Here is a 12,888-nt window from a genome sequence, read left to right as displayed (position 1 = left end):
TTCCAAACAGATACCTCCCTATGTTAAGTACATTTACTAAACAGAGGCAGTGGCCAGAGTAAGGTTTTCGATGTAAATCAGAGCACATCATTTGCCCACGTGAAACGTCTCTCTCTCTTGGATTAAACCAGCGTGCACGGCTGCGGTTCACCTCCCTTGCAGCCTCTCCCATCTCACGCCCCCTCCACCTTTCTGTCCAGGCCACATCTGGACGCACAGAGCACGGCCCGTCTACAAGGCTGCCTGTCAGTGCCATTCAGAACACTTCCAAATACGTCTGTTCTGGAGATGAGGTATGTAAACCCCACGACACAGTCTCGCCAGTTTACCCGAGAAGACGTTCCCTCCCTGTGACTGATCTGCAGGCCTCTCCGCTCTGGGCTCCCACTCAACTGTGGGTTTCTGGAATGCGTGAGTGAGCTCACAGCCCAGGGCACCTGCTGGCTGCAGATTCGAGCCCCACTGGCCCGTTTCATTACCTCCCCCACCCCCCTGCCAAGTATCACCTTGGAGCCGAGTTTGGTTTGCAAGGGCCCAACGGCAACACCGAATGCCTGCTCGGGTCCCCAACAGAAGTCACTCTTCTGGGCAGCCAGGCGAGGACCCACCCACACGGGCGCCAGACGCGGGGCAGTGCGCGACCCATCCTCTGCTGCAGACATCCAGGAGGCACGTGGCCACAAGGGCACGTCGGTGAGAGGGAAGAGCACAGGGAAGGAGCGACATCTTTGTTTCTAACGCAGCGCACTGAAGTCCGCGTAGCGCAGTCTGACGACGTCCGCGCCCATCACCAGTGCCTGCACACCATGGCTCGTCATCGGCGGGCTCTGTGGACCAAAGAGCCGCGACCAGAGCCTGGAAGCGGGAGATGCCACAGGAATCCACCCAAGGAAATGAAAGTGGACTTAGAAATGAAAATTTTGATGAAAGAAACAGAATGTCCAGTTGAAGGATGGGAAGATAAAACTGAGGCGGCTTCGTCCAAGTTGCACAAAGGGGCTCAGATAAAAACCGGGAAAGAAGACAAGAGAGCTGGAGCCTGGAGTCCAGAGGCCCACGTCCAGCTCCAGAGGAGGGTGGAGGACACAGAGAAGGAGAAATAAGAAATATCTAGAACGGGAGGAAGCGCGTTTACAGCATGAAAGCCCCCCGCAGCACGATGAATGAAGGAAGACCACACCGGAGCTCCCCGGGAGAAAACCGGCCATACAGTGACCTCTCCAGAGCCACCCTGATGGCTGGGAGAAAGCAGAGTGCTGCGAACATCCTGGAGGAGGATGGCGTCTCACCCAGAATCCTGAACCGAGCCCAAGTATCAACATGGGAGGGTTCAAACACAAGGGTTCCTCTTACCTCCCTGACATCCTTTCTCAGAAAGCTACTGAAGGATCTGCTCCAGGAAAACAAGGGAGCTACTTCACACATGTATTCCCAAGAAGGAAGAACAGCTGGGAGTAGGAGGCCCTGTGTGACGTGGGGACAGGCCCAGAGGGTGCAGGGACTCTGCCCTTGTGGGGATGGGGAGGAGAGGCAAAGGACCCATCCTCATCTTCCACAGCAATACCATGTCCCACCCCCAGCCCGGGCACAAGCTGCCCCTCCTCCAGAACATTCTTGGCTGGCTCTGGTGGCTGGGCCTTCCCCACAGTGACACTGGCCTCAGGGCCACTCCCTTCCATCCCTTCCTGCCTCATCCTTTTCACTGAGTGGCAGGCCTTGGACTTGCCTGTGGCCCTGGCCCCGTCTGCAGTGGGCAGGACCGGGGAAAGGCAAACTGTCCAGTTAGGAGACCAAGGCCGGAGCTGGGGAGAGCCACGGGGAGGCCTGACAGGCAGGAAGTTCCACGAACAAAATACCCAGCGTGAACCTTAGAATGGACAGATTGGATGGGTCAGAGCTCCAGCAGAGGCTGCCCTGCCCCCCGACAAATGCACCAAGTGAGTCTGCGCCGACACTGGGTGGCAGCGTGCACACCTTCTAGAGAGCTGCCCACACGGGCTGGTGCCCACGTGCTGCTTGAACCGGTCCGCGTGAGAAGAGGGAATGTTCTCGACGGCCCTTCCCCTCGCACCCACCCAGACACCGCCACTCAGGAGCCGGGCGGCCACTTGCCCCCAGCCACCCCAGGCCACCCCGCCGACGCACCGGAGGGGCTTCCCGATAGCCTCGGCCAGACCCTGCCTCTCCCTCCTGAATGGTCTCTAAAAATCCGCACAAACGGCCGAAGGGGAACAGGCCCAGGCTCCGCAGATGTCCTTCCTGGGGCGGGGCGGTGCGGCTGCACGTTCTGCTTCAGGATACGGGAAGGGCCGGGTGTGTTTTCCTTTTTCAACGAGCACGGGCTGTCGTTTAGAGTTCAAGCACCGGAGGCAGCGCACGCACCCCACACACTCGGACCCGCGGCCCCCACGTGCTCCTGCAGGAGTCCTGGCTCCGGGATTACAGGGGGCACGTGGCATTAAGGACCACTGTGGGAATATTAAAATGGAAACGTGGATAATGTGCCCATTGTATTGGCTTTCCCGGGCGTTTCTGGGAAGCAGAGGCATCTCGCTGGGAGCCGGGAGACGGGGGTGTGCATTGTGTCCCCGGTGGGAAAGTGTCACACGGAGCCAGGAGCCCAAGAGGGAGACAGGGTTCCACAGTGTCACCCCAGTACCGACGAGTCCTCGTGTGAGTTCACGAGGAGTGCACGGTCCCGCTCCCAATGTCCGCAGGATGGAAGTGAGCGGGGCCCCAAGCCCCTCACTCAGGCTGGCAGGGCCTGTCACCCTCCAGCTTTCCGTCTGAGTGGTCCGGAACCACGTCTGAAAACCACGTACCCAGCAACCAGCAAGGCTAAGGGCCAGTTCACGGAACTGCCCCCGTGTCTGCGCGTGTGTACGCATGGATGGCTCTGTGTGCATGTGAACCGCACACCCACGCACACTTGTACACACGTGTGTGGTGGGCGCTCTCTGCTGCACCCTAACAAGCCTGATCCATTCCGACGTGTGACCAGGGACTGCCACTGGGGACCCGTGGGCCAGATTCCGGGGACCCGGCGGGCTGTCTGGGATTGGCTTCCCCTCCTGGGACCAACTGTCCGTGGCCACGGGGGGGGGGGGGTCACAGAGGGGACACTGTTCAGGCCACACCGCAGGCCTCAGGGCTCCCCTGAGCAGCAGGACGTGAAACCAATGTTCCGAGTGCGCTTGCCGGCACCCTGGGAATCTGCCCAGGGGCGTCCTGACAGCTGTGGATGCTGCCTGGGGAGCCTGGCCTGCCAGACAGGGTGGGTGAAGCCCCAGGCCCCCTCAGAGCCTGCAGTCCCCACAGCAGGGGGCGTGCACCTGCCCCCAGCTTCCCCTCCTTCCCGCCTGCCCCCAGGCTGACCACCCCCCACGCCCATCCCTGTCCCCAGGCAGGCCCACTAGCCTTTGCCGGCCCTTGCCCCGGACTGACCTCCCACCCCACAGCCCCCCTTGCTTGTCCCCAGGCTGACCCCCAGCCCCCTCGCCTGCCCCCAGGCTATCTTCCGCCCCCGGGCTCCCTTCCCCCACTGCTGGCTGTGGGCTGATGTTACCACCGTGCAAAAACAGCCCCGTCCCCTCAGGACTCAGGACAGGCTTCAGGAGCTCTGTGTCACATGTCACGTGCACAATGAACAGTTTACTGTTGGCACTTCAGTTTCCCCAGAACGCAGAACAACGCCCTGGAGCGGTGGCCCAGCTCCACTGCATCGCGTGCGCAGCCCTGGAGGTGGGACGGCAGGGGCGCGGGACAGTGGCCAGCACGCGGGCTCACCCTCCACCACCTCGCAGGACAACCAGGCCACGGGGCGGGCCCGACACGCCTCAGCCTCATTCCCTCGCCCGAGCCGGGGCCCGTGTGTGCTGACGGGAGCCAGGAGGACAACGGCGGGGTGATGCCGGTCGGACAGTCAGAAGACTGGCGGGGGCAGGGACGGGCAGGGCAGGGGGCTCCTGCCGGGGGCAGCGGGGAGGGCCCGGCCGTGGCTGCCCCAGCGGAGAGGCCCGTGGAGGGAGGGGTTGTACTGCCCGTGTGACACCACCAGACCCTTTGCCCGCGGACCCGTCCCCTGCTGGGGGGCGTGTGCACCTGCCCGCATCCCTGGCACCCACTTGGTGCTGCCCGGGCTTCTCCTCTTGGCTCCCTCCGGGGCGGCCACCGGACTGTCCAGCTGGACGCTGGCTCCTGGGGCACAGCAGGGCTGTCCGGGGACATGGCTGGCCCGCCCTGTGCCAGCCGGGCTGCAGGTGCCACGGGGCGCTCAGCACCAGACGTCACCCAGGCGGCTTCCAAGCCAGAGGACTCCACTGACACCTGGGGGTCACGTGAAGCACCACGGACAGGGGTGCTCAGTCCCCAGTCAGAGGCGTGAGACACACACTCGGGTAGAAGACAGGGAACAGCTCCGCTTTAACTAGAACTTACCCGCATTCTTAACTTCCCGTACCTTGTAAAACTGTCCCACCTTCAGAACTAGCTCCCATGGCGCTGAAGTCTGCTAACAGAAACGTGAGCTAAAATACTGCAGCCGCTTACCTGCCACGAGGCACAGAGAAATCTAGAGCGCTGCCAGCCGGTGCAGGGGAGGGGCGGGCGGGCAGGGGGTTCCTGAGGGCGCCCTCAGTTTACCACGGAGCACACTCCTACCTCCCAGGGACTCGGGCGGCCCTGCGGTCCAGCGAGGACACAGGTGCAACAGGGGGACGTGCCTCTGTCAGGGGCCAGGTCACGGACACGCAGGAGGCCGGGCGGCCCCCGAGATCGGCCCGTGAGCAGAGTGCACCCCGACCACGCACTGAAGGCAGACGCACGGCAGCAGGTGGGGAGGCCCACACGGTGTCCAGGGAGGAGGTCCCCCCCCCCGGACATGGATGTAAACACGTATGGACACACATGGATACAGGCCTACGGACACATGGACACTCACGGACACACATCCAATTGTTAACAGTGGTTACCTCTAGGCACGGAAGAGAAGAGCCAAGGAACTCACTGTCGATGTTTGTTTTGTACACAGTGAGTCGGACGTTCATCCCGCTCTGTGCAAACCTACCCTCCCCCCACCGAACCAGTCCACGTGCACGCCCAGCGCGGGGCAGTGTGTCCCAAAGCGGTCATGCGCCGGCCCCTCTCCCGGGGTCGCTGGGCGTCCGTGACGCGTCTTTGTCCCGTCTGCATGTACATAAAGAAGGCCTCGTCTGCTTTAACTAGGCAGGCAGGAGGAGGGCCCGTCCCTGGGGACGTTACCTCCGAGACCTCGGGCCACCGCCCGGGCCCAGTCCTCCCTCCCAATTCCCCAAGATCCCCAACGATTTTTTAACATAAGGAGATCAACAAACAAAATCAAAGATAAATGACCTGGGGGAAAAATGCTCGTAACCTAAGCGCCAGGGCTTGGAGTTCCTGCTGTGGGCAGCATCCTCACTGGGTGGCACCCGGCCCAACGGCGCAGGGAATCGAAAGCACACACGTGGGTGCCCACATGTAAACACGGGCAGGGCTAAGGACCCTGGAGGGGGAGCTGTGCTCACTAAAGCCGCCCCAGCAAGCCGGCCAGGCAGGTCCCAGTGACGGTGCCGCGCGGCAGACACGGGGTGGTGGGGCTGCTGGAGGCCGGCCACGGGACAGGAGTAACTACGAGGAAGAAGTGGGGTGTGGCTTTCCTTCTGCTTTTACGTTAAACTGGCATTTCTCTTTCCTTTTAAACTGGAGATACGTGGTCGAAACGAAGATTAATCACAAAACAGCCCCAAACCGGGGCCTGGGTGACATGGAGACCCCTCCCTGCACGTCGGACCCTGCTGACAACCCCCCTGCACCCCCAGAGGGGAAGTGGAGCTTTGCCGGGCCTCCAGGGTCCAGCGCCCCAGAGAGAACCGAAATAGAAACAAAGGGCAGGCAGGGCTGGGGTGGGGTGAGGAGAGGCAGGCTGTGCGCGGGGCTCCCGGCGCCCGGCACGGACAGACGCCCCACACAGCAACAGCCGGACCCGACCTTTGGCCCCCAGAGCGCACGGGGAGCTGGGACCAACCGTCTGTGGGATCCCACTGAGGCTTCTACAAGAGTCGGCTTCGCTAAGCTGGGACACAGGTGCAGAAACCATGCGTCTTTACCTGTATCCTGCGCCTCCAGAACCTCCCCTCAGTCGTTTCCAGGACGGAGTCTTCAGAAATCTTGGCTCTGAAACTAACAGGAAAGGAGACTATTTCAACACGTAAGTCCTCCGTCCACGTACCTCAGCATCACTCCTGGAGAGGCACTAAAAAGAAACTCTTGCAATTTTTCTTTTTTTTTTTTTTAGACCTCCAGACCCCAGGATGGGTGTGGCTTTCATGCCCTGTGCAAACGGGAGGGAGGAGTGAGTGTGCAAACACGCCCATAAAGGAAGTGTAACCTGGCGGGTCCCCAAACACTGACCACAGCCACTTCCCTGCGAAGTGAGCCAATCAAATACTCCCCACGGTCCTGGTTAGCCATTTGCCGAAAGAGAATCAAGCTATTAGCTTCAGATCCGTATCCGTGAGAACTCATCCTCACCGACGTCCAACAGTCAGGGGGGAGCCCTCAAAATGGGACACCCGAGTCTAGGAGGATGACAAACGGACAGGATCGGAATGGCAGCCCCAGGGGGCCCTGTGCAGGGTATGTGGAGGTGTGGAGGACATCGGTGCTGGACCCTTCACAGTTGCGAATGATCCAGCACAGTTTTTAAACCTCAGAATCAAATGCTAGCATTTTTTGGTGGCTGGAATATTTTTGTTTCTTTTGCTTTAAGAGCTGGTACAATTCTTGCCATTTTCTGGAAGACAGCTGAGAAGTAGGAGGTGCTCGCTGGAAGCAGGGCCGACGCCCCATCTCTCCCACACGGCGCCCCCGGAGTGGGACCAGTCACGCCCACACCACAAACAGGGCTGGCACCCCACTCCCACTCCCACGACTCCCAGGGTCACCTCGCGGCCTGAGACACTTCCCGTGAATCCCGAGCAAATGAGACCCCCGGGTACTGGTAGAAGTGGTTAGGATTCCTTACATCTCACTGTCGGGCTCGCAAAGGCCGATTCTGGGTCCTTCTAATTCTGGGTCAGCTACTGCCGACGGCCAACTTCTAAGCAGAAGTATCTTCACGCGTGAGCATGTAGGGAAGCGTCCCCCGACAAGGCCGTACCCTCCCGCACCCGGAGCCCACGTCTGCTGTTTGAACACGGGGGGACGTGTGGCCACAGCCGACAGACATACGACAGGCCAACGGGACCGACCGCGGGCTTCTCCTGCACACATGGTGGCCACATGCACGCTCCCCAAAACACTCATGGGAAACGTAAGCGATTCACGCAGAAGCAAGAGGTTTACATCAACAACCTGAATGCCAAGAAACTTTAAACTGAAAGACTGCTCTCTTCTGGAAATTCAATAAGCCTTTGTCACTTCAATAAATACAAGCAGGTGTGTCTCGTGTTCACCCGAATTTCATGGCGCTGAGCACCAAGGGCAGGTTGTCGGCATGTGACCCCCCCGCCCCGCCCCACACACGCACCTGGCGAGGCCACCTCACCTCTGCCCTCCGCCAAACAGCTCCTAGCCCCACGGTTCCTGAGTAAAAACCAGGCACTTCCGGCCCAGCCAACGGCCAGGTCCCGGGCCCCAGCTGTCTACACTCTTCTACCATGCCAGTGCTTTCTGATTTCTTTTTTTTTAAAGATTTTATTCATTTATTTGAGAGAGAATGAGATAGAGCATGAGAGGGGGGAGGGTCAGAGGGAGAAGCAGACTCCCCGCTGAGCAGGGAGCCCGATGCGGGACTCGATCCCGGGACTCCAGGATCATGACCTGAGCCGAAGGCAGTCGCTTAACCAACTGAGCCACCCAGGCGCCCGTCTTTCTGCTTTCTTGACAGAAAAACCCACGCACTGTAATTAGGTATCGCTGTCCCGAAGAGTGCAGGAGACAGTCCCCACACAGCCACTCACCGTACCGCCTGAACCCTGCGTCTCCCTTCACCGGGCGTCACTTCCCAGAACGCGCATAAGAATTCAACACTCCTTTTGCGAAATGAAAGAGAAATTAATCAGGAGAGAGAGAAGTGTTTCTCTTTCCCTCCCGAGAGACGTGGCCTTGTCCACCCCTCCCCCACGCCCACGCCCGGTGGTAGCTGCCCAGTGACCACTCTGACCACAGCACAGAGCGAAGGCGAGGCAGGTCCTGCACGCATCTTGTCCGTGTTCTGCACATGTGACTTCACCTCCCAAAAGCCCCTGACTCTGACCCTCACCGCGGGTTTGCGCACCAAAGCAAGAGGCTACTCCCCACCTCTGGGAAGGGCAGCCATGAGGCCGGCTGCCCATAAAGTGCAGTGATGAGGGGGCCGGGGGCCATGTCCACATGCATTGGGCGACCTCTCTGGGGGCCACGGGGCAGCGCGGGCCCAGAAGTCCTGACCCAGCAGTTCTCCACCGGTAATTCAAGTGGATACACCCCACATATGTGAGGTGCCCGAGTAGGAGGCTATTCGGTAGAAGAACTCTGGAAACAGTACACACACGTGTGCTGTACATACATACGCTGATTTGTACACAAATCGCGTCACATCTGGGGGATGGAATACTACGCGGCTGGTAAAAAGGATGACGTGGCGAAGGGCTCCCTCGTGCACTCTTGGTGGGACAGTGAATGGGTATGGCCACATGGAAAACAGGATGCAGGTTCCTCAAAAAATGAACAGAACTACCCTATGATCCAGTAATTCCACTGCTAGGTATCTACCCACTGAAAACAAAAACGCTAATTGGAAAAGACACATGCATGCATATGCTCGCTGCAGTATTATTGACAACAGCAAAGATACAGAAGCAGCCCAAGCGTCCTTCCACAGATGAGTGGATAAAGAAGGTGCGCTGTGCACACGCACACGCACACACACGCACTATGGAATATTACTAAGCCATCAAAAAGAATGACATCTTGCCATTTGCAACAACGTGGAAGGACCTGCCCCTCCAGCCCCCAGCCACTCCCTCAGCCCCCAGACAGGAGGTCACTCACATACTCAGCATTATGCTGAATCAGGGAAAGATAAACACCATATTTCACTTACACTGGTATCTAAAAAACAAAACAAACAGAAAACCAGACTCTTAAATACAGAGAACAAACCGGGGTCACCGGCGGGGGGGGATGGGTGAGGTGGGTGGAGGGGGTTAAGAGGTATAAACTCCCAGTCAGAACAGAAGTTAGTCTCAGGGATAGAAAGTATGGCACAGGGAACATCATCAGTAACCGTAACCACGCCGTACGGTGACAGGTGGGGACACTGATACAGACCGTCGAATCGCTACATTGCACGCGATTCACATATGGTTTCCTGCTTAAAGCTTACTAAAGGGATTCCATCAAAACACAAGTTTCCAAGAAGAGCAGACAGACTTTCGGTGATTTCCGACTGACTGGACATTTTGCGGAACCTCCTTCTAAGGGACTCTGACACAGAGCAAAGAGGTCCAGTGGCCGTGAGTGCAGGTGAATCCCAGCTCAGCACCCCAGGGCGGGAGGAGCAGGCTTGCAGCCCCACAAGAGACCAGGAAGTGCGAGGAAGAAGCGGGGGCGTCCCCTGTGGGCTGGCCGGAGGGGAGGGCAGGACGTCCAGGTGAACTGTGCCTCCTTCCCTGGGGCCTCCTGTATGGCGGCCTCCCGTGGGCATCCAGCGCTCCCCAAGCGCACTTAGATGGCAGTTCAATATTCCACAATCCAATAGGATAACGTTGGCCATTCAGCTCTTTGCCAGTTTCTCACTTAAAATTCATTTCTTTAAAGTAGGCTCCACACTCAACACAGAGCTTGAACTCACGACCCTGACATCAAGAGTCACACGCTCTACCATCTGAGCCAGCCGGGTGCCCCTAAAAATTTATTTTCAAAGACTGATTTCAACCACCAGCAAAACCCGACCCAGAAGCTCCTGTATCCAGAGCCCATCTGCCGAAGTGCAGATGGCACACGGGGGTCACGCTGAAGCGGTCCTAAGGTTCTGTCCCTTCGTCTGGGGGTGGGGGCGGGCACACACGCTCAGAGCATGCACTCACCGCCCTCACAGGCCTGCTGCCCTCTACGGGGACGGTCGCACACAGTCCCCAGGACGTACTTCACTCCAGTCCCCGCTCAGGTCTTCCGTTCCCTGCGCTCTGTGTGCAAAGGCACACGTTCTCTGCAGTGAAACAGTCGATGTCCACCACACTGTTCACACTTCTTCCAAGCCAATGAGATGCCTAATTCAGGCGGTCACTATTCTCCCCTAACAGGGGGCACGGTAGAGCGTGCTACTCCAGTGAAGGGTTCCGGGCCCTCGGATGCCACTTCCCAGCCGTGGGGACGGGAACAGGTCACTGCCCCTCCAGCCCCCAGCCACTCCCTCAGCCCCTAGACAGGAGGTCACTCCCATTACCCATGTCCAACTCCCTGGGGTGCGCACACGTCGGACTACAGCGCTGGACCTCCGAAGGAACCCTCGGCTCGCACCAACAGACTCAGCAACTACAGGCCACAGCCCTGCCACACCATCTGCGGGGGTACAGCTGTGTGGCCCCACTGACCCCAGTTCCTGATGAGACGGGTTTTAGGCAGCCCTGTCAGACTCACAAGGCAGTTACGAATCTCAAGCCTCCGGCAGAGCTGGGACTCCCTCCCTCCTACGTCCTGCGATCCCCCACAGGCCCGGCCAGCAGGTCCCGGGGCTCCGGAACTGTCCATCGCCCTGGGGCTGGAGCGGGTCACAGCTCGGCGGGCAGGGTTGGAAACCGCTCTCTGTGGAAGCGTCTGGCTCCACTTTGAATGGATGCTTCTCCTCCAGGAGCTCAGGGCAGAGACAAGGGGCACCCCAACCCCACAGCAGGGAGCTCCTTCTCTCTGCCATGTGCCGGGGTGTGAAGGTGTCACAGACTTGTCCAGAACCGTGCCTAATCCGGGGCTGGCTCAGGACTGCGCTCTGGGCCACCTGGGGCAGCATCCTGCCCACAAAGTCTCCGCAGCGGGAGTTGCACCCGAGGACGCGACTCCTGCCCCCTGCATGGACCTAGCCCAGCTGCAGAGCGACCAGGACATCTCTCCTCTTAGCCACCGCGGGAGGGACGGGCCTTGGAGCCCTGACAAGCCCAGGTCCAGGCGGAGATTTCTTTTTTAAGTCTAAAAAACCCACAAAATGCCACTCTCTTTGCCTTCATCTTTAGTGTCTCCTTAAAAATACACAGCAGGGTTACAGAGCCAGGCCAGCTCGACCGCGGGCTGCCATCCAGCTCAAGCCTGCAAAGGCTGAGCCAGGACGAGCCCCTCTTCTTGCGCCTGGCCTCCCTCCAGGACGTGGCCTTTGCTCCCTGCTTGCAAAACCATTAGAGAAGGCGCATGCAGCAGGCGAAAGCACCGTGAGGGCCCCCGGGGCTGACCCCCAGGCGGGACACAAGGAACATCACCACGCCTAGTGGGGGCCACCACGCCGACCTCCGTGCACTATCTGGTGCACACAGCGTTTGCTCTGATTCACCAGCTTCTGCACCCCTTCAAGGGGACCCCCAGAAACGCCCACCTAGGCCCTGGAAGCAGCTGACTGAGCGCCTGGCAGCAAAGCCTGTCACGATGAGACCTTGCACCCCCTGATCCATGTTCAAACCCCACCACCCCATGCGCCATCAACCGTGGACCACGTGGCCGCCGTGGGCAGGGGGATGGCCTCCCAAGAGCGCTGGGAAGGCGACAAAGCGAGGGCCGCTCCCCCAGCGGTGAGGAGAAGGTGCCAGGGGAGGCCTGGAACGGTCCCAGCCTCCCCCTAACCTGGGGAGCACCAGCGTCTCCACGGCTGCCAAGATGCCCACCGTCCAGCCCCTGCACATGGTCTATGCCCAGAATCTCAATCGTTTCTACTTTCCAAACTACCCACGGAGGCATACCCCAATGTAAGCACCGCCGCAGCGTGACCTTTGAGGGGAACACGAGGAGCCCCATACTGGACCTGATTCACCCCTCCAATTGACCCTCCCTTGTGGTTCTCATCTTCCAGATGCTTCCAGGCCAGCTGCCGTGTGAGTGCCGAGGGCCACATAAAACGATGCGGGGTCGGCCTCCAGCAAACCCACCCTCACGGCAGTGGAGACAACTGGACTGGAAACATCAAATGCCCTCGACCCTCCAGACGGTGAGAAGGTGCCTGGGAGTGACCTCTGCTGAAGGCCCCAGGTCAAGGGAACCCCAGGCCCCAGATTCCAGGAGTCCACTCTGCACCCTCCACGCCGGAGACGGGTCTACCCTCCTACCGCAGGCCAGGCTTGCTGGCCCCGGTCCTGCCAACCCGTCACCCGCCCTGGAGCCTGGCGCATCCGTCCTTCCCGCGGTGTGGACTCGCACACCAGGCGGGGCGTTCCCTTTCTGAGCCCGGCGCCACCTCCCGGGTGCTTCAGAAGGCGCGAGACACGGAAACGTGGCAGCGGTTCTGTCCCCGTCCCACGTCATCTTCCAGGTGGGAAGACGCGGGCTGAGAGGTTGGCCGGCCCTCATGGTCCCCAGCGGGCCCGAGGAGGCGCCTTCCCTCCCGGGGACCAGTGCCGGGGAGCATGTTACGAGACACGCAGCACAGAGGCAGAGGGGTCTCCTCACAATTCACAGGAACCAAAGTCAACTGAAAAATCTAGAAGAGCCTCTAGAACATTCTTGCACCAGGATAAACTAGGCCGCCCCTCTGCCCCCACTAGGGCCTTGGCACTGCTCGTGGCGGCCTCAGCAGGGTCACGGTCGTGCCAAGCAAGCATCCTGCCAGAGAAAGGCCTCCGGGTGCTGCCTACAGCCCCCTCGCATAAGCTGGGCCCCCTCATCCAGTGATGGGGACATGGGGACAGACCA

The 12,888-nt window shown here is 59.8% G+C and overlaps 1 protein-coding gene across 1 annotated transcript in view; it reads right to left on the bottom strand.

Moving 5' to 3' along the window:
- Positions 1-12,888, bottom strand: part of SEMA4D (semaphorin 4D) — an 89,867-nt gene that overhangs the window by 22,222 nt on the left and 54,757 nt on the right. The window contains exon 4 of the mRNA XM_035028977.1: positions 6,126-6,198. Coding sequence (XP_034884868.1) covers positions 6,126-6,198 — 73 coding nt within the window. The remainder of the gene's footprint in view (positions 1-6,125; positions 6,199-12,888) is intronic.

This window comes from Mirounga leonina, unplaced genomic scaffold (assembly GCF_011800145.1).
Source record: "Mirounga leonina isolate KUSES-001 unplaced genomic scaffold, KU_Mleo_1.0 Mir_224, whole genome shotgun sequence".
NCBI lineage: Eukaryota > Metazoa > Chordata > Mammalia > Carnivora > Phocidae > Mirounga > Mirounga leonina.
This window is presented reverse-complemented; position numbering and strand designations above follow the sequence as displayed.